Source organism: Entelurus aequoreus, linkage group LG07 (assembly GCF_033978785.1).
Source record: "Entelurus aequoreus isolate RoL-2023_Sb linkage group LG07, RoL_Eaeq_v1.1, whole genome shotgun sequence".
Classification (NCBI taxonomy): domain Eukaryota; kingdom Metazoa; phylum Chordata; class Actinopteri; order Syngnathiformes; family Syngnathidae; genus Entelurus; species Entelurus aequoreus.
In genome coordinates this window covers 74,406,120-74,428,559 of record NC_084737.1, presented here as the reverse complement: position 1 = coordinate 74,428,559, position 22,440 = coordinate 74,406,120, and the positions used below count along the sequence as shown (strand labels likewise).

At 36.7% G+C, this 22,440-nt stretch overlaps 1 protein-coding gene across 5 annotated transcripts in view; it reads left to right on the top strand.

Annotated features, from left to right (window-relative positions):
• Positions 1 to 22,440, top strand: part of sema3h (sema domain, immunoglobulin domain (Ig), short basic domain, secreted, (semaphorin) 3H) — a 223,171-nt gene that overhangs the window by 118,974 nt on the left and 81,757 nt on the right. For all 5 annotated transcript variants that reach the window (XM_062054464.1, XM_062054463.1, XM_062054460.1 and 2 more), the window contains 4 exons: positions 80 to 199; positions 11,484 to 11,577; positions 11,647 to 11,766; positions 16,559 to 16,704. In XM_062054464.1, coding sequence (XP_061910448.1) covers positions 80 to 199; positions 11,484 to 11,577; positions 11,647 to 11,766; positions 16,559 to 16,704 — 480 coding nt within the window. The remainder of the gene's footprint in view (positions 1 to 79; positions 200 to 11,483; positions 11,578 to 11,646; positions 11,767 to 16,558; positions 16,705 to 22,440) is intronic.

Here is a 22,440-nt window from a genome sequence, read left to right as displayed (position 1 = left end):
CTGAATAACAGCTCTTGACTGTTTGTGATAAACCAGAAACACGCCAAGTCGATGTCTCACTCTTTCTTTCCCTGTCCAGACCGAGTGTGCAAACTTCCTGCGAGTGCTGCAACCTTTTAACCAGACTCACCTATATGTGTGCGGTACTGGGGCCTTCAACCCCAGGTGTGCTTTCATCGCCATCAGCATCTTCCAACAGGTACTATTGCACACAAACACACACAGAGTATAGTTGTTTCCTAACAATAATGCCATCTATGCATTGTCCCCCTAAGACAGTATATTTAGGGACCGAGTCCCTTTGAGACTTTGTATTTCTAGCGTTTTATTATTATACCGCCGCTTCTTTGAGCTGTAATTTGACCCCCTTAACATGCTTCAAAACTCACCAAATTGGACACACACATCAGGACTGGCGAAAATTGCGATCTAATCAAAAAACCAAACCCCAAAACTCAAAATTGCGCTCTAGCACCCCCTAGGAAGAAAACACAGACAAAACTGCCTCTAACTCCCAGTAGGAATGTCGTAGAGCAGGGGTCACCAACTTTTTTGAAAGCAAGAGCTACTTCTTGGGCACTGATTAATGCGAAGGGCTACCAGTTTGATAGACACTTAAATAAATTGCCAGAAATAGCCAATTTGCTCAATTTACCTTTAACTCTATTTTATTATTAATAATTAATGATATTTACACTTAATTGGACGGTTTAAAAGAGGAGAAAACACGAAAAAAATGACAATTAAATTTTGAAACATAGTTTATCTTCAATTTCGACTCTTTAAAGTTCAAAATTCAACCGAAAAAAAGAAGAGAAAAACTAGCTAATTCGAATCTTTTTGAAAAAATTAAAAAAAAGAATTTATGGAACATCATTAGTAATTTTTCCTGATTAAGATTCATTTTGGAATTTTGATGACGTTTTAAATAGGTTAAAATCCAATCTACACTTTGTTAGAATATATAACAAATTGGACCAAGCTATATTTCTAACAAAGACAAATCATTATTTCTTCTAGATTTTCCAGAACAAAAATTTTAAAAGAAATTCAAAAGACTTTGAAATAAGATTTAAATTTGATTCTACAGATTTTCTAGATTTAGATGTGGGCTCTGTACCGAGGATGTGGGCTCTGTACCGAGGATGTCGTTGTGGCTTGTACAGCCCTTTGAGACACTTGTGATTTAGGGCTATATAAATAAACATTGATTGATTGATTGATTTGCCAGAATAATTTTTTTGAATTTTAATCATAATAAGTTTGAAGAAATATTTCACAAATATTCTTCGTCGAAAAAAACAGAAGCTAAAATGAAGAATTAAATATAAATTTATTTATTATTCTTTACAATAAAACATTTTTTTTTACTTAAACATTGATTTAAATTGTCAGGAAAGAAGAGGAAGGAATTTAAAAGGTAAAAAGGTATATGTGTTTAAAAATCCTAAAATCATTTTTAAGGTTGTATTTTTTCCTCTAAAATTGTCTTTCTGAAAGTTATTAGAAGCAAAGTAAAAAAATTTATGAATTTATTTAAACAAGTGAAGACCAAGTCTTTAAAATATTTTCTTGGATTTTCAAATTGTATTTGAGTTTTGTCTCTCTTAGAATTAAAAATGTCGAGCAAAGCGAGACCAGCTTGCTAGTAAATAAATAAAATTTAAAAAATAGAGGCAGCTCACTGGTAAGTGCTGCTATTTGAGCTATTTTTAGAACAGGCCAGCGGGCGACTCATCTGGTCCTTACGGGCTACCTGGTGCCCGCGGGCACCGCGTTGGTGACCCCTGTCGTAGAGACATGAAACAAAAACCTCTATGTAGGTTTCACTTAGACCTATATTTCAAACACTGACAACCCCCAGCAAAAATGGACAGGAAGTCTGCAATTCCCCCTTCAAAGCAAAAGTTGAGTAAAAACAGTCACCTTTTTTCAAACATTATCTCCTCTGAGCGCGTTTGTCGTGTCGGCTTCAAACTAGCACAGGAGAGAGATTGAACTCTTCTGATTCAAAGTTGATGAAAGAGTTTTAATTACTGCTCCGGTTTGGATTTTATGAGCCCTCAAAGTCGGTTCCGTCCATCGCTGCTTGCAGCTTTAATTTCTTCTGTTATTTTTAGTGGTAAGAATCACATACTGTAATAGCTGTCGATATGATGACATCACAATATTGTGCCTAAGATGGCGATAATGTTATGATATACTATACTACACACAATCTTTAAATGCATTTCATTAAACAAACACTACATGCTGATATGTGTGTGTAACTCATACTTGCCAAACTTGAGACCTCCAATATCGGGAGGTGGGGGGGGGCGGCGTGTTTGGGGCGGGGGGCGTGGTTGGGGCGTGGCTAAGGGCGTGGTTAAGAGGAGAGTATATTCACAGCTAGAATTCACCAAATCAAGTATTTCATATACATATATATAATATATATATGTATGAAATACTTGACTTTCAGTGAATTCTAGCTATATATATTTTTTTATTTTATTTTTTATTTTATTATACATATAAATAAAAGACATACTTGAATTTCAGTGTTCTGCAGGCTATCCAGTAGGTGGCAGTATTGTCCTGTTTAAGAGTGTCACAACATTGCTGTTTACGGCAGACGAACTGCTTTACGGTAGACTAAACGTGACTGCTGTTGTTGTGTGTTGGTACCGCGCTGGGAGGACGTTAATGAAACTGCCTAACAATAAACCCACATAAGAAACCAAGAACTCTCTCTCCTTGTTGTGCACTCTACTCTCTAAAAGCCGTAGATGTTATGACGTCATTGGGCAGGCAAGCTGCTGGGAAAGCGGACGTGAGAACAGGCTGTCCCCACTCAGGTCCGCATTGAGCTGGAGGGGGCGTGGCCTCCAGCTCCGGCTGAATACCGGGAGTTTGTCGGGAGAAAATCTCTGCCGGGAGGTTGTCGGGGGAGGCGCTGAATACCGGGATTCTCCCGCTAAAAACGGGAGGGTTGGCAAGTATGGTGTAACTAAAAAAAAAAAAAAACATACCTTTATTTAAAACAGAACCACATGTATTACCCTTGGCCAATTCTCTGAGCAGTTAGCTTGCCTGCCCAGAGGTCATACAACATGCAACTTTCTTGCAACTTTGTGACTTACTTTGAGTCACTCTCTTGATTTCTATTACTTTATCTTTATGTCATAGTATTATTGTGTAAGGCAGGGATTCTCAATTTGTGATACAGGTACCACGAGTGGTACGCCAAAGAATCACTAAATTAAATATAGTAATGTAACAGTTTTATGTTCCTATTTTCAAACAAAGTGTTGATGTTCAAACTTTTGGTAATATTTCAATTTACTTGCTCAATAAAACCTTAGGCCTACTGCGATAGTGTATTTTAACGTCGGTCATTATGGTGGTACTTGAATAGCCAAGTGTTTTCTGAGGTGTTACTTGGTGAAAAAAGTTTGAGAACAACTGGTGAAATGTAATTATCATGAATAAATGGGTTGCCTGATGTAACTCTGCATAACTCTTATCTTACATTAAACATTAAGAAAACGCAACAATGTATTTTGTAAACAAATATAAAATGCCATCCTTTCCAAATATAACGGTTAATAAGGAAATAATACAAAATGTTAGTGAATATCGTTACCTGGGTGTCATTTTAGACCCAACTCTTGGCTTTAAAAAACAAATCAAACAGATGTGCCAGAGTCTTAAATACAACATAAAAACGTTCAAATGTATCAGGAATTCATTAACACTGAAGGCAGCTCAAACTTATTTTAATGCAATGATTAAATCTCGTTTTTATTATTGTATAACATGTTGGTCGCAGGCAAGCAAAATGACACTGAGGCCATTGGAAAATTTGCCACAAACAATCGCTCAAAATCCTTGACCGAAAACCACATCACCATCACCGTTTAGTTCTCCAAAAATATAGCTTGTTAAATTGACCTAACATTCAAAGATTAGCACCAATACGAATGGCCCATCGAATCCTAAATAACACTGCACCAGCGCCACTTAAGCACTTTGTCCAGTTTACATCTGCTGTGACAACTAGAAACACACAAGCTTCCACCAGGGAGCAGTGTAGCGTACCCAGATGTAAAACATCTTTTGCACAATCAGCCTTTTCATATTAAAGGAATGGAACGACCTCACAACAAACTTGAAAAGTCTAACAGATTACTCTTCATTCACAATTGAAGTTAAAAATTGGCTTTGGAGCAATCAAAGCTGCTCACACGGTCAATAAGGTGGCCACTATGTTTGACACATCAACTTAATGTGTATTATATTTATCCATGAGAGCATTTTTGTTGTACATTTTGTGGTGTGTCTGTTAAAATCATGGTTGTTTTTACAAATGATGACAGATGTGAACAAGAGCATGTATTGTCTTTGTGTGATGATGTAAATGAGGTGTGGTTGTATTGTATATTAGGTATGTGTCCATGAAAGGGCATTTTATGACTTTTCTTAATTTGATTAAATGCTATAGCAGGACCAGACTAGTAGCCCGCTGGCCTGTTCTAAAAATAGCTCAAATAGCAGCACTTACCAGTGAGCTGCCTCTATTTTTTAAATTGTATTTATTTACTAGCAAGCTGGTCTCACTTTGCTCGACATCTTTAATTCTAAGAGAAACAAAACTCAAATAGAATTTGAAAATCCAAGAAAATATTTTAAAGACTTGGTCTTCACTTGTTTGAATAAATTCATTAATTTTTTTACTTTGCTTCTTATAACTTTCAGAAAGACAATTTTAGAGAAAAAATACAACCTTAAAAATGATTTTAGGATTTTTAAACACATATACCTTTTTACGTTTTAAATTCCTTCCTCTTCTTTCCTGACAATTTAAATCAATGTTCAAGTAATTTTTTTATGTTTTATTGTAAAGAATAATACATACATTTTAAATTTAATTCTTCATTTTAGCTTCTGTTTTTTCGACGAAGAATATTTGTGAAATATTTCTTCAAACTTATTATGATTAAAATTCAAAAAAATATTCTGGCAAATCTGGAAAATCTGTAGAATCAAACTTAAATCTTATTTCAAAGTCTTTTGAATTTCTTTTAAAAGTTTTGTTCTGGAAAATCTAGAAGAAATAATGATTTGTCTTTGTTAGAAATATAGCTTGGTCCAATTTGTTATATATTCTCACAAAGTGCAGATTGGATTTTAACCTATTTAAAACATGTCATCAAAATTCTAAAATTAATCTTGATCAGGAAAAATTACTAATGATGTTCCATAAATTATTTTTTTTATTTTTTCAAAAAGATTCAAATTAGCTAGTTTTTCTCCTCTTTTTTTCGGTTGAATTTTGAATTTTAAAGATTCGAATTTGAAGATAAACTATGTTTCAAAATTTAATTGTCATTTTTTTCCGCGTTTTCTCCTCTTTTAAACTGTTCAATTAAGTGTAAATATCATTAATTATTAATAATAACATAGAGTTAAAGGTAAATTGAGCAAATTGGCTATTTCTGGCAATTTATTTAAGTGTGTATCAAACTGGTAGCCCTTCGCATTAATCAGTACCCAAGAAGTAGCTCTTGGTTTCAAAAAGGTTGGTGACCCCTGCTATAGTATGATTTTATTGTCATAATTTTATTGCATGATTTTTGTATCCCTTTAATTTAGGTAGCCAGGGACTGCAGATAGAAATTAGCTATTTAGCTAAAATCTGGTACAGAACAGACCTGTCTTTGAGCTTAATGTTTCTGTGCATTGTCCCTTCAAATAAAGACTAAACTAATGTCCACCATATATAATGTATAATATAATATCACTAATTGTGCACAGACCTCCGCCAAAGCATACATTTGTGTTTTCAAAGCCGGTAGTCAGGGTATTTTAATTTCCAAATAATTAATTATGTAAAAGTAGCTTTGAAATTTAGTTGGCTTTCTACTAATTGCAGTGCATCACATTTCCAACTACATTCTCGTAAGAATGGGTTCCATTTTAGTGGATACTGTGATACTGCGCACCCAGCTCTATGTAAACAAGCTGACCCCCTGCACAAGTGAGCCCACCCACCATTGAGTGTGTGTGTTCTGACTCCCAGGCATGGCCCCTATGCACAGGCCTATCAGTAAGAGTGAATGTAGAGTCTGCCCCCAGGCCCTTATACATATATATATACACACCAGAGATCATCCTGTCTCAACTATCTGCTAAATAAACAATTTGCCCAGCATTGTACTTGAAAATTGCAAAATAAACATAATCCTTTACTCCTGTTTTTCCAAGGTTATGCTAGCATTTTATAGTTCACACACAAAGCATGGGTGTCGTTATGTATTCATATAAGGTTTAGGTTCCTTTTTTGATCAATATGCACTGGCTCTAGGGGTGATAATGACATCAGATATTGATCCAATATCATCCAAAAAAAAAACAGGTATCGAATTATCTTGATTTGCATATACAATCTCAGATATCAGGGCTTCGATACAAGTAGTCCAGTAGCACATTTACTTGTGCAAAGCTCAACAGCCAGTCAACATCTAAATGTCTTTCTAGATCAGTGGTCCCCAACCACCGGGCCGATTGGTACCGGGCTGCACAAGTAATTAAAAAAAAAAAATTTTATTTTATTTTTTTTTTTTTAATGTTAATTCCACGACTGTATATATCGGTTGATATCGGTATCGGTTGATATCGGTATCGGTAATTAAAGAGTTGGACAATATCGGCATATCGGATATCGGCAAAAAGCCATTATCGGACATCCCTAAACCCAAGCCACGCCGCCCCATGATTATGATTTTTTTCTACATGTAAACTAGAGATGTCCGATAATATCGGCCTGCCGATATTATCGGCCGATAAATGCTTTAAAATGTAATATTGGAAAATATCGGTATCGTTTTTTTTTGTTATTAAATCAACATAAAAAACACAAGATACACTTACAATTAGTACACCAACCCAAAAAAACTCCCTCCCCCATTTACACTCATTCACACAAAAGGGTTGTTTCTTTCTGTTATTAATATTCTGGTTCCTACATTATATATCAATATATATCAATACAGTCTGCAAGGGATACAGTCCGTAAGCACACATGATTGTGCGTGCTGCTGGTCCACTAATAGTACTAACCTTCAACAGTTAATTTTACTCATTTTCATTAATTACTAGTTTCTATGTATGTTATGTTATGTTATGTTATTTTCATTTATTATGCGCCCCCCAACCAACTGTTACATCAGCCCGGGGCGCAGCCCGACTGGAGAAACAAAAAAACAGAAACAGAGACTGAGACACACAAAGGAATCTAAACTAAACATTTAAGACTCACAATGAAAACATAGATTAAAAGTCATCTGCGGTAAAAAGGTGAGTTTTAAGCCGTGCTCTAAAAGAGTCCAGAGTGGTGGCGGACTTAATACTCAGGGGGAGCTTATTCCACAACCTAGGTGCCATCACTGAGAAAGCACGGTCTCCCCTTGTCACTAGGTTTGACCGTGGGACCTTCAGGGTCATCTGGTTGTCTGATCTAAGGCAACGACCCAGCCTGGAGCTGGTGGGTTGGTCCAGGAGATCTTTAATATAAGCTGGGGCGAGACCATTGAGCGCTTTGAAGACGAACATGACGATCTTAAATTTCACTCTACACTTCACTGGGAGCCAGTGAAGGGAGGAGAGGATGGGAGAAATATGTTCCCTCATTTTTGCGCCTGTCACCAGCCTGGCAGCCGCATTTTGTACTAGCTGCATGCTATGGATGGTCTTGTTGGTGACCCCAGCATAAAGGGCATTGCAATAGTCCAGTCTAGAAAAAATAAGCATTAACACGACCCTCCGTAGGTCACTGGGGGAGAGGAAAGACTTGATCTTGGCTATGGTGCGTAGTTGGAAAAAACAGGATTTCACCACAGATTTCACTTGTTTGTCAAACTTGAGGTCTGGGTCGAATATGACCCCGAGGTTTTTGACATGGGGTTTTTCAAGAGTGGCCAAACTTCCCAAATTCTTTCTGATCTGACTGACCGAGGTGGAGTTGCCAAACAGAAGAATTTCACTCTTGGTGTCATTGAGCTGCAGGAAGCTTTGTGACATCCACTCCTTTATGTCCCGCAAGCAGTCTTTCAAAAGGTCCAGCCCAGAGGGATCATCTGTCTTGAGTGGAAGATAGATTTGAGTATCATCAGCGTAGCAGTGAAAGGAAATTTTATGGCGATGAATGACTTGGCTGAGGGGGAGCATGTAGATGGAGAACAGGATGGGACCCAGTATTGAGCCCTGATCGGAGCCCATGTAACTGTTTTTATATTGTTTTACTTTCTTTTTTATTCAAGAAAATGTTTTTAATTTATTTATCTTATATTATTTTATTAATTTTTTTTTAAAAAGGACCTTATCTTCACCATACCTGGTTTTCCAAATTAGGCATAATAATGTGTTGATTCCACGACTGTATATATCGGTATCGGTTGATATCGGTATCGGTAATTAAGAGTTGGACAATATCGGAATATCGGATATCGGCAAAAAGCCATTGTCGGACATCTCTAATGTAAACCACAAACACTTGTGGTCTACGTCAGGGGTCCCCAACCACCGGGCCGTGGCCCAATTGGTACCAAGCCGCACAAGAAATTAAAAAAAATACATATATATTGTTTTTATTTTATTTTTTTAAATTAAATCAACATAAAAAACACAATATATAGGTTATATATAAATATAGATCAATACAGTCTGCAGGGATACAGTCCGTAAGCACACATGATTGTATTTATTTATGTAAAAAAAAAAAAAAAAAAAAAAAAAAATTAAATACACAACCCCCCCCCACCACCACCGGTCCGTGGGACACATTTTCAAGCATTGACCGGTCCGCAGCTACAAAAAGGTTGGGGACCACTGTTCTAGATGACATAAGGATGGTCTTTTCTAGTAATTCAGTGAAGTCATTTACGAAAGGTTAACGCGGTAGGCTACAGTAGCAGTTACACAACTGCTAAGCACACAAGCTAGACATAGGTACGGTAATTGAGGCCTTAACTCTGACTTTGTCAATATGAAATAGTGTAAAATTGTTATAGTTAGCGATGTCCGATAATATTGGACTGCCGATATTATCGGCCGATAAATGCTTTAAAAGGTAATATCGGAAATTATCGGTATCGGTTTCAAAATTATCGCTATCGGTTTCAAAAAGTAAAATGTATGTCTTTTTAAAACGCCGCTGTGTACACGGACGTAGGGCGAAGTACAGAGCGCCAATAAACCTTAAAGGCACTGCCTTTGCGTGCCGGCCCAGTCACATCATATCTACGGCTTTTCACACACACAAGTGAATGCAACGCATACTTGGTCAACAGCCATACAGGTCACACTGAGGGTAGACGTATAAGCAACTTTAACACTGTTACAAATATGCGCCACACTGTGAACCCACACCAAACAAGACTGACAAACACATTTCGGGAGAACATCCGCACCGTAACACAACATAAACACAACAGAACAAATACCCAGAACCCCTTGCAGCACTAACTCTTCCGGGACGCTACAATATACACCCCCCGCTACTCCCTACCCCCCACCTCAACCTCCTCATGCTCTCTCAGAGAGAGCATGTCCCAAATTCCAAGCTGCTGTTTTGAGGCAAGTTAAAAAAGATAATGCACTTTGTGACTTCAATAATAAATATGGCAGTGCCATGTTGGCATTTTTTTTTCCATAACTTGAGTTGATTTATTTTGGAAAACCTTGTTACATTGTTTAATGCATCCAGCGGGGCATCACAACAAAATTAGGCATAATAATGTGTTAATTCCACGACTGTATATATCGGTGTCGGTTGATATCGGAATCGGTAATTAAGAGTTGGACAATATCGGAATATCGGATATCGGCAAAAAAGCCATTATCGGACATGTCTAGTTATAGTTGCATATTACTTACAGATACAAAGTCTCCCAAGGCAGAAGCTGTTAGAAAGTATCCAGTAACAAACGCAACTGAATGAATTATTATGGCCACTGGGTGTCGCCTCAAAAAAACCCCTTCAGTTTAGTTAAAGCATACTTGCCAACTCTCCCGTTTTTAGCGGGAGACTCCCGGTATTCAGCGCCTCTCCCTATAACCTCCCGGCAGAAATGTTCTCCCGACAAACTCGTCCGCTTTCCCACAATATAAACAGCTTGCCTGCCCAATGACGTCATAACATCTACGGCTTTTAGAGAGTAGAGTGCACAACTGCGCACACAACAAGGAGACGAAGCAGAAGAACGAGGAAGTTACAGACATGGCGACGCCGTCGACGAGCAAGATGAAGAAATACGCTTGCAAGTTCCAAAACGAACGGAAACAAGAATTTCAGTTCATCCAGGACAGTTCGAAGGGGCAGGGGTATGTATGTTGCCTGTACATTTTGTAGAACAGACTTCTCCATTGAACACGGTGGCCGAAATGATATACTCAGTCATGAACGGAGAAGTTAAACAGGACAATAATGCCATCTACTGGATAGCCTCCGGAACACTGAAATTCAAGTATTTATTTTATTTATATGTATAATAAAATAAATATATATATATATATATAGCTAGAATTCACTGAAAGTCAAGTATTTCATACATATATATATATATATATATATATATATATATATATATATATATATATATATATATATATATATATATATATATATATATATATATATATATATATATATATATATATATATATATATATATATATATATATATGTATGAAATACTTGAGTTGGTGAATTCTAGCTGTAAATATACTCTCCTCTTAACCACGCCCCCTGCCCCCCCCACCTCACGTTATCGGAGGTCTCAAGGTTGGCAAGTATGACTTAAAGACAGCATAAGTCCATTCCAGAGGGTTAATAATAAATAGCTTTGTGTTTTTCATACCTACAATCGTTCTTTGGTTGAGTAATTTCGTTCGATCATTCTAGCATTCTACGCTACAAAACAAAAATATGTATAATTCGTGCCGAGATTGTATCGGGTCAATCTTGGTATCGGCCAATACTCAAGGCTGCAATATCGGCATCTCGTGTTGGAAGTCAAAAACTTTTAAGCGGAACACCCCTAATATGCACATTCTTGCCTTTGTGATTTTCTTTAGGTTGCCAGGTCATTTGGGTGTGTGTGTGTGTGTGTGTGTGTGTGTGTGTGTGTGTGTGTGTGTGTGTGTGTGTGTGTGTGTGTGTGTGTGTGTGTGTGCGTTCACCGCTAATCCCATGAAAGGCAATGCAAGATCAGAGCAGGTGTTCAGACGTAGTGCTTAGAGGAACTGGTGGTGCTGGTGGGTTTAAGACTGGACTTAACACATTTTCAAATCCCTCCACTTCAGCCTGATTACCCTCAATTTGCCATATGGGAGTTTGTGTGTGTGGTGTATCAATCAGTAAAAAAAAAAAATGCAGAAAGCACCTCACATTCATTGATTGATTCATTCTAAATTGGACCTGTCTCTGTTTTGGCACCCAGTCAGGACACCAGACCCTCTCCTACAGCCAGACCGAGTGCGGGAAGGGAAAATGTCCCTACGACCCCTTTCAGAAAACAGCATCTGCAGTCGTGGGTAAGTTGACCCCTCAAACCACAACTCCATATTATGATTGATTTCAAACTCGTCTTTTATGTTGTGCAGATGGAGAGCTGTATGCTGGCATTACCTCGGACTTCATGAGCAGGGACTCTGCCTTCTTCCGTAGTCTTGGCAACCGTCATGTCATCCGCACGGAGCAGTACGACTCCACCTGGATGCAAGGTATGAGCGAAAAATATTTAAATTGTCTGTTGTTTTATCCATTCAAGTTTGAGTGATGTATGAATCATTTTTTCTCAATTAGTCATTGATGTTATTGAGCTTTTTCCACAAATGTCTTTCCTCAGGTTGAAATAGCCTCATGGTTAGGCCACCTGTTTCTGGGATAGATTTTTTATTTTAATTTTATTTTTTTTATGTCCTGTCCAGCTTCTCGGGTAAATCATATAGTTGATGTAGATGCCCATATCGGCTGTTCAAATTTACTTTACAAAAGAGAAGTGTAGGATACTTCTCTTGTTGCCTTATTTGTATTTGACTTTATTAAATGTACACTACCGTTCAAAAGTTTGGGGTCACCCAAACAATTTTGTGGAATAGCCTTCATTTCTAAGAACAAGAATAGACTGTCGAGTTTCAGATGAAAGTTCTCTTTTTCTGGCCATTTTGAGCATTTAATTGACCCCACAAATGTGATGCTCCAGAAACTCAATCCGCTCAAAGGAAGGTCAGTTTTGTAGCTTCTGTAACGAGCTAAACTGTTTTCAGATGTGTGAACATGATTGCACAAGGGTTTTCTAATCATCAATTAGCCTTCTGAGCCAATGAGCACACACATTGTACCATTAGAACACTGGAGTGATAGTTGCTGGGAATGGGCCTCTATACACCTATGTAGATATTGCACCAAGAACCAGACATTTGCAGCTAGAATAGTCATTTACCACATTAGCAATGTATAGAGTGTATTTCTTTAAAGTTAAGACTAGTTTAAAGTTATCTTCATTGAAAAGTACAGTGCTTTTCCTTCAAAAATAAGGACATTTCAATGTGACCCCAAACTTTTGAACGGTAGTGTATTTATATTATCATTTGGTGCAGCCGGGCAGGAGCAGGAGGGCATAGAAAGAGAGAAAAAAGGACGACAGAGGGGGGAATTGTGGGGACAAGAGGGGGATTAGACAGAGAGACAAAAACAACAACAACAACAACAGAGCAACATCAGCAAATACGACATGTACAAATATGATGGTAAAAGTAATAGCAAATAAGCAGTTAGCGAAAATAAAAAATAATACAGAAATGACAATGAGCATTATTACACTAAAAATGGAGCAATACGAATACCAATAGAAATAGCGCTATTGATAATAAACAATACCAATACTTTACCTTTATTATCAACAATACAGTTGTTCAAATGCAACAATACATACACGTAATGATAACTTGAGATACGAAAGAATGCAGAAAAATGGAGGGGAAGAAAGAGAAGCAACCTACATTAACCTTGTAGATTGTTATTGTAACAATAGGTTAAGCTTTGTCAGTGTGCCATGTGTTACCCAGTTTACCCTAGGGCAACAACGTTAATATATGTTTGATGAAACGTGATTATAGGGATAGCTTTTAAAAGTGAAAATGGAGAAAAAAAGTACACGCACGTGGACATACAGTACAAAATATCCAACTAAAAATAGTCACAGCAAGATATTTGATGGCATTTTTGGACATTTTCATGCAAGACACACTTCCTAGGGAAAAAAAGGAATCAGTGAGGGTGATCACTAATCAGCGAGGCTAATCAGGAAAAAAAAAGACTTAGATTTGCAAAGGAGCATAAAGCTTTGAGTCTTAAACAATGAAAAAAAACTCAATGAGACAATGGAATAGCACAGATTGAACATAATCTAGTGATGTCTAATGACACACAGTACCTACCATACAAGCCAATAGGAGCAGTTCTATTTAGTCCGTTCTAGCACGGTTTCCACGGGGCATTAAAAAGCATTAAACGTCATTAAATGGATTTTGCGAAAATTAAGGCCTTAAATGGCATTAAAAAGCATTAAAAATTAAAAAAATAGAATACAATTGTAAGACTTGGCCGATAGTCAATACATCAATCAATCAAATGATAAAATTGAAAATGGACGCAACGTTGCGGTCATCGGTTAATTGCTACGTCTTTGTGTGTGTTTCTTTTATTCGACTCTGGCTTTAAAACGTGACACAATGTCTTTCAAGGTCCAAAAGCCAGAAAAGCGCCACCTCCATAGCAGATACTCCGCTGGGTGGCAAAATCAAATGGCTTCGGGGGCCCAAACGTTGCCATTCTTTGGTCACTTTAGGCATGTAGTCCTTAACTCTGACATTATGTCATGTTGATGAGGACGCTGAACTTGTTTCATACACGACTCCCATTTTATTTCAGTCTGCAGTTCAAGACACATGCACTAACTTGGCTAACATTAGCAACTCTCGTTACGCAGCCACCTCACATGGCCTAAGGTGGCCTAGGATTGACAATCAAGGCAATTCCCACAACAGACCACAACACTTATTTTGTGGCATTGCCAAAGTAAAGGAATAAAAGTTCCTTTAGCTGCCTAACTTTATACATAACTCGCTATCTACTGTACCCATGTTAAATAACTGTATGAGTGTAAAATACAATCTATTCAATATGTTAAATTGATTCAGTTCATTTTTAATGCATCTAAAGGGCTTATGGGCATTTTTACAAATATTATTGCATGTCTTTTTCTAAAACGTTTAAATCAATCATCAATTTACAAACAAATGCATCATTTGCATTCCTAGTATGCTGTTCATTTATTATTCCATAAAACTTTTTAACTAGTTTTGTTTTATTGTATCGTAATTTTAAAAAAAACATAACCTCCAGTTTTTGGCTATTATGCGGCATATTTTCAGAGGACATGCATTTATGATTTAAAGAGGTAACATTTAAAAAAGGACTTCCTGGGTATATAATATTGACCAACTATTTCAGAATTGGATGTGTATTTAGGCGGCTTAAGTGCTGTTTCCCTTTAATAATTTTGATTGAATGTACAGTGTGATGATTGACGGAATCTTTTAATTGGCTATTGTTTTTCGGCCGGTGCGCAAAATCCGAACATCGGATGCTACTACAGAAAAATAAATGAATAAAATTAAACTCTCAGATGAAACAGTCTTGCGAGCCAATTGTAGTTGACTAGATAGTAACAGTTAATGTAACCTTTTCAACTATTTAACGTTATTATTGTCAAATTATTAAAATCATGTGTGTATACAGTAGGGATGAAGTTTGATAAGAAATTATCGAGTTCGAGCCCATTATCGAAACCTCTTATCGAATCGATTCTCTTATCGAATCCAGATAGGTTGTTGTATATGGAAAAAAACAACAATATTTGGTTTAACAAAAGCTCACTTTTATTTTATAAGAAAAAAAAATAAAAATAAATATTGACTGTTGTTACCCCCCTAAAAAAATAAAATAAAATAAATAAATATTGACTGTTGTTACCCATGGTATGGTATTTTTTTTTGTCATAAAAAAATACAATCATGTGTGCTTACGGACTGTATCCCTTGCAGACTGTATTGATATATATTGATATATAATGTAGGAACCAGAAATATTAATAACAGAAAGAAACAACCCTTTTGTGCGAATGAGTGTAAATGGAGGAGGGAGGTTTTTTGGGTTGGTGCACTAATTGTAAGTGTATCTTGTGTTTTTATGTTGTTTTAATAAAAAAAAAAAATCCATCCACGGACCGGTACCGGGCCGCGTGGTTGGGGACCACTGGTGTAGGCTACAAGATAACGTTAACGTTATCAGACACATACAAATGCTAACGTTAACGTTACCGTTAGCCACTGACTATGCTTAGGTAACGTTAGTCTAGCTAACATTACTGCAATCCTGGATTGACATACGAGGTAACGTTATTTTAGCCTAAAGGCTACGAGTGAGCAGATGTGGAAATTAACCGGCAACAGTTAACGTTAGTTACTCACCAGCACTATCACTGGAATTGGCGCTGCAGGTTGAAGAGGAGCGTGCTTCGTCGCTGCTTCTCCACGGCACCTTTCTCTAACCTTCAGGTTATGTACGGCCTGAACATGTTTCAACATGCTTGTTTTACCCCCCCCCCCCCCACCCCCCCTTACATGAGAGCGAAGCCTGGCAGTAATTGCAGATAGCCGTTTCCTCGTCGTATTTTTTTGTAAAATGAAGCCATGCCTTGAGGCGTTTTTTCCGGTCCATTGTTGATGCTGCTTTCTGTAATGACTGAGCTACGTCATTTCCTGGGACGTGCCACAGGGCATTTCCTGTGACACGGGATTCGTTCCCAGGGATTCGAATAAAGAACCAACTCTTTTTCTTTACTATAGTGGCCTCGATAACGGGAACCGGTTCTCAAAAAGGGATTCGAGTCTTATCGAACAACCGGGAGAACCGGTTTCGAACATCATCCCTAGTTTACAGACAATTGTAAGCTTTTGACTATATATATTAACCATGTGCAGTTGGACATGGACGGTTTTTTTTGAAGTAGCATTAAAAATGACATTAAAGAGCATTAAATAAAATTTGCTGAAACCCTGTCTAGGTTTGTCAATCATAACACCCAAAAAAGATCACTGCAAGATTTTGGTTAACACAATTCCTAAATTATTGTTGTCATTGCTTAAGCTTATCCAAACATTCCCACAGGAACGCTTAATCTGCATCTATTTTATTTATCATCCACTGCAAGTAAGATACTGTATGTTCTATGGGATGGAATGCATCTCCAAAAAATCTCCTGAATGATGTTTGTCTGCTCCTGATAACGCCAGATAACGACATACACGCTGAGCCTCGGCTTCTCATAAACAGAACCTCTAGCGCCCCCTCTTTTGCCCCGTGCACTCTTCCATGTACCTGTCCAATAAGCGACGGGTTGCGCAATTTCATCATTCTCCTCTGTCCACCCGCTTCCTCGTTCTCCAGATGCCCACTTTGTGCGGGTCGCGCCGCTGTCTGAAACAGATAACCCAGAAGACGATAAGGTCTACGTGTTCTTCAGCGAGCGTGCCCAAGAGGCCGAGGGGGCTGCTGGGAAGGTGCTGTACTCCAGAGTGGCCCGAGTGTGCAAGGTAAGCCAGGTGCCCTGGAAATACATTTTGTGTCTGCTCGTAGTTTATTTTAAAATGTGTGCCTGCACAGGTAGGATACGTGCACATCAGTGCGTGTTTGTGTGTATGCAGAGTTTTGTTTAGACGTTCCTGACGCATCAAATTGATAATCACTTGTGCACGGGGACTGTTTATGTTTGCTACTATCTCTGTGTCTGCCACCCCTCTGTGACTATTTAATGTTGATATTTATGTATGCTGACTTGTATGGACCTGCATGATAATGTTAGCATTTTTATGAATACAGTGGAATCTTTGCTCAAGGACACATGTCACACACCGATGTCTGCGTATTCCATGTTGTTTAATACCAAATAATCAATCTGTCATTTATTAGCTGTACAGGCAATGTTTTGAAGTAACATTTCATCATTTCTTACTGTCATATGAGTGTAAAAATAAGAACGGCTGTTTTAACCTCAAACTGATGCAACAAACCTACATAAGAAGAATTAGGAGAGTCACCTTTTTTGAGCCAAAGCACATTTTTTTTCATTGAGGCACACCACCAGCAGAAAAATGTCAAAATTAAACTCAGCAGCTGATTTGACAGTAAAAAGTCTTGCCCGCAATTGTTGGATATGAATTCGAACCATAACCAAGCATGCATCACTATAGCTCTTGTCTCAAAGTAGGTGTACTGTCACCACCTGTCACATCGTGACATATTGGTGGAGATTTTTGGTGTTTTCCTGTGCGTAGTGTTTTAGTGTTTGTCTTGTGCTACTATTTTGGTGTCCTTTCCTGTTTGGTTGGTATTTTCCTGTAGCATTTTCATGTCTTCCTTTGAGCGCTGTTCCCCGCACCCGCTTTGTTTTACCAACTTTTACCTTGCCAACTTTATTTATAAAGCCCTTTAAAAAAAACAACCACAGTTGAAAAACAAAGGGCTGTACACCACAGAGAAATACACGCAAAGGACAGACTCAAATATATAATTTAAAACAGGTAAAATACACACACATATATATATATATATATATATATATATATATATATATATATATATATATATATATATATATATATATATATATATATATATATATATATATATATATATATATATATATATATATATATATATATATATATATATATGTGTATGTACACTACCGTTCAAAAGTTTGGGGTCACCCAAACAATTTTGTGGAATAGCCTTCATTTCTAAGAGCAAGAATAGACTGTCGAGTTTCAGATGAAAGTTCTCTTTTTCTGGCCATTTTGAGCGTTTAATTGACCCCACAAATGTGATGCTCCAGAAACTCAATCTGCTCAAAGGAAGGTCAGTTTTGTAGCTTCTGTAACGAGCTAAACTGTTTTCAGATGTGTGAACATGATTGCACAAGGGTTTTCTAATCATCAATTAGCCTTCTGAGCCAATGAGCAAACACATTGTACCATTAGAACACTGGAGTGATAGTTGCTGGAAATGGGCCTCTATACACCTATGTAGATATTGCACCAAAAACCAGACATTTGCAGCTAGAATAGTCATTTACCACATTAGCAATGTATAGAGTGTATTTCTTTAAAGTTAAGACTAGTTTAAAGTTATCTTCATTGAAAAGTACAGTGCTTTTCCTTCAAAAATAAGGACATTTCAATGTGACCCCAAACTTTTGAACGGTAGTGTATGTATATATATATATATATATATATATATATATATATATATATATATATATATATATATATATATATATATATATATATATTAGGGCTACAACAACTAATCGATTAAATAGATTAAAATCGATTATAAAAATAGTTGGCGATTAATTTAGTCATCGATTCGTTGGATCGTACGTAACATGCAACTCGTTGCGGTCATTTTTTGTGATTAATCACATGAGTTAACTCGTTATTTTTGACAACCCTAGTTTTAAGTTAAATTTTACCATTTTTAACTGTCATACAGATATAAAAACAAGCTATCGTATATTAGCAAATAAACGCCCTTGGGCAAATAACCGCCCATGTCCTAAAAAATAAAAAAAATAAAAAAATGTAATTGCCTCCGCGCATGCGCATAGCATAGATCCAACGAATCGATGACTAAATTAATCGCCGACTATTTTTATAATCGATTTTAATCGATTAGTTGTTGCAGCCCTTTTACATATATATATATATATATATATATATATATATATATATATATATATATAAAAGGCAGATAAAAAATATCTTAAGAGCAATTTGTTAGATAAAAAGGTAGTTAAAAAAACAGTTTAAACAGTTCAAAGTTTTAGCAATCAAGACTATTTAAGTTGTTTGTATCCTTCTTTGTGTGGACATTGTTGTCATGTCATGTACGTATGTACTTTGTGGACGCTGTCTCTGCTCCGCATGCTGCAAGTCTTTGCTGTCGTCCAGCATTCTGTTTTTGTTTATTTTGTAGCCAGTTCAGTTTTGCAAAGCCTTCCCTAAGCTTCAACGCCTTTTCTTAGCGGCACTCGCCTTTTGTTTATTTTTGGTTTAAGCTATAGATACCTTTTTTACCTGCACACTGCCTCCCGCTGTCGTCTGCATTTTGTGATCACGACAAACCATGTTCCCGACATCTACAAAGCAATTAGCTACCTGCTGCCACCTACTGACATGGAAGAGTATTACATGGTCACGCTGTCGAGCTCAAGACAGCACCGACACTCCGCAACGGCACATTATTTGCGGATTATAATTACTGGTTTGCAAAAAATATTTTTAACCCAAATAGGTGAAACCGCATAATATCTCACGGCACACCAGACTGTATCTCACGGCACAGTGGTTGAAAAACACTGCCTTAGAGGTCCATTGCTACATAAAGTGACAAATGACTTTGTAGGAACAGTGGTATTGTACCTGGGTTGTCATTCCAAAAGGTTCAACGAAGATCAAACTATACGACAACTGAAGCATTTTTTTCCCTTAAGAAAATATGTAAATCTAATTAATCCGTTAAACACAGCCTAAAATATTAACACAAAATACATTTTATAGAGAATAATTCAAATTTTACATGTTAAAAACAATGTGAAATACATTTAAAAGATGGATAAATTAACATTTAACGTCCCTTTTACCTTATGTCATAAGACTTGTTGGCGAAGACGACGATTAGCAGAGAGGGAAGAGAAGAGGGGACAGCCATGAGGATGTCATCTTCGTACTAAACTAGAAGTTATTTCTTGAATTCTATAGTGTTTCTCACCTTTTTTTTTTAATAAAATTGCTGGCACTAACTACTTTCTCTGGCCCCATAGTGGATTATAAAACTTTTTTTTTTTAAAAGCACAGATTGCTAAGCAAACAGAATGCTAAGCAAACAGAATATTTCGCTGTACAATAACGTGAGGCCGTATACGAAAACCATGGCAAAGATTTTCAGCAAAAAGTGGTGCATACCGAGGTACCACTGTATGTACTATTATTGACCGTATTGTACTGAGCAGCCAGGATAGAGAACTGCTTTTTTTAAAGTTCCATTTGTGTTTTTATGGTGATCATCATTTGTGGAATTCAAATTAAATTTGATGATGTTTCTTTGCACTTTAATAGAAAATTATGAATTAGGGCTGTAATAAAAAATTATGTATTAGGGATGTAATAGAAAATTATGTATTAGGGCTAAGTGTAATCATTATCAATAAAAAATGCGTTTGCAAATTTTTTTTTCTTCGTCTGAAGATACGGGAAATTGCGAAATAAGGTTGGTTGCAGGAACAAAGGCACTCGCTCTCTGATCACCGAGCAACGTAGGAAGTGATCACTAATAAGTGGGAGTGACACGCTAACAGCCAATCAGATAACGGTATCAACTATCATTTTTGGTTGCGTCATCTTGTTGTCTCGCGGTTGATTCTTGAGTAAAAAGACAAACTAAAAATGAGTGCTTTAGACCAGTGGTCCCCAACCTTTTTGTAGCTGCGGACCGGTCAACGCTTGAAAATTTGTCCCACGGACTGGGGGGGGTATCGTATTTTTTAAAATGTATTTTTATTTTTTTTTGTCATAAAGAAATACAACCATGTGTGCTTACGGACTGTATCCCTGCAGACTAGAGATGTCCGATAATATCGGCCGATAAATGCTTTAAAATGTAATATCGGAAATTATCGGTATCGTTTTTTTTTGGTTTTTTTTAATTTTTTAAAATTAAATCAACATAAAAAACACAAGATACACTTACAATTAGTGCACCAACCCAAAAAACCTCCCTCCCCCATTTACACTCATTCACACAAAAGGGTTGTTTCTTTCTGTTATTAATATTCTGGTTCCTACATTATATATCAATATATATCAATACAGTCTGCAAGGGATACAGTCCGTAAGCACACATGATTGTGCGTGCTGCTGGATTCTGTGTAAAAAAACAAACGTCATTAAAAAAGATTAAATGACACCAAAACGCATCTATTGAACTTGTTTTAGTCAGCCCCTTAAGGAATCCAGCAGCAATGAGTTTATAAAAGGATGTTGCTAAGTAGACGATGTGTCTAATATTTTTTATTTTTTACCGTCCAAATATGTTGAAACTAGAGATGTCCGATAATATCGGCCTGCCGATATTATCGGCCGATAAATTCGTTAAAATGTAAAATCGGAAATTATCGGTATCGTTTTTTTAAATTATCGGTATCGTTTTTTTTTTTTTTTTTTTTTTTAATTAAATCAACATAAAAAACATAAGATACACTTAAAATTAGTGCACCAACCCAAAAAACCTCCCTCATTCATTCACACAAAAGGGTTGTTCCTACATTATATATCAATATATATCAATACAGTCTGCAAGGGATACAGTCCGTAAGCACACATGATTGTGCGTGCTGCTGGTCCACTAATAGTACTAACCTTTAACAGTTAATTTTACTCATTTTCATTAATTACTAGTTTCTATGTAACTGATTTTATATTGTTTTAGTTTCTTTTTTATTCAAGAAAATGTTTTTAATTTATTGATCTTATTTTACTTTATTAATTTTAAAAAAAGGACCTTATCTTCACCATACCTGGTTGTCCAAATTAGGCATAATAATGTGTTAATTCCACAACTGTATATATCAGTATCGGTATCGGTTGATATCGGTATCGGTAATTAAAGAGTTGGACAATATCAGAATATCGGATATCGGCAAAAAGCCATTATCGGACATCCCTACTGCAGACTGTATTGATCTATATTGATATATAATGTATATATAGTGTTTTTTATGTTGATTTAATAAAAAACAAAAAACAAAATTAAAAAAAAATTTTTATTTCTTGTGCGGCCCGGTACCAATCGGTCCACGGACCGGTACCGGGCCGCGGCCCGGTGGTTGGGGACCACTGCTTTAGACAGCAAATAAATTGTCAATAAAACAGGAAAAGTCACCGCGACATTATGGCAGTTTTGGGGATTTTTAAAAACGGACCGCAGTCAGACCAATGTGGTCTGTGTAATATACAAGGCGCTCGTCCCCACCAAGTGATACAACACTACCTTCACCGCGCTTACCCGGGTACAGTCGTAACATTCTGGCAGTAAACTTGGAAAAAAATAGTTCCTCTCTGGTTTCTCTATGTTTACAATTTCGCACTTTGCCTTATTTTGTTACACTTTATTTAGCATTACTCCCGTATTTCTTATTTGTGTACATTAATTTAAAGATGTTATTGTTGTGTTCAATGTCATTTTAGAATTTCCCATGGTTGTGTTGACAT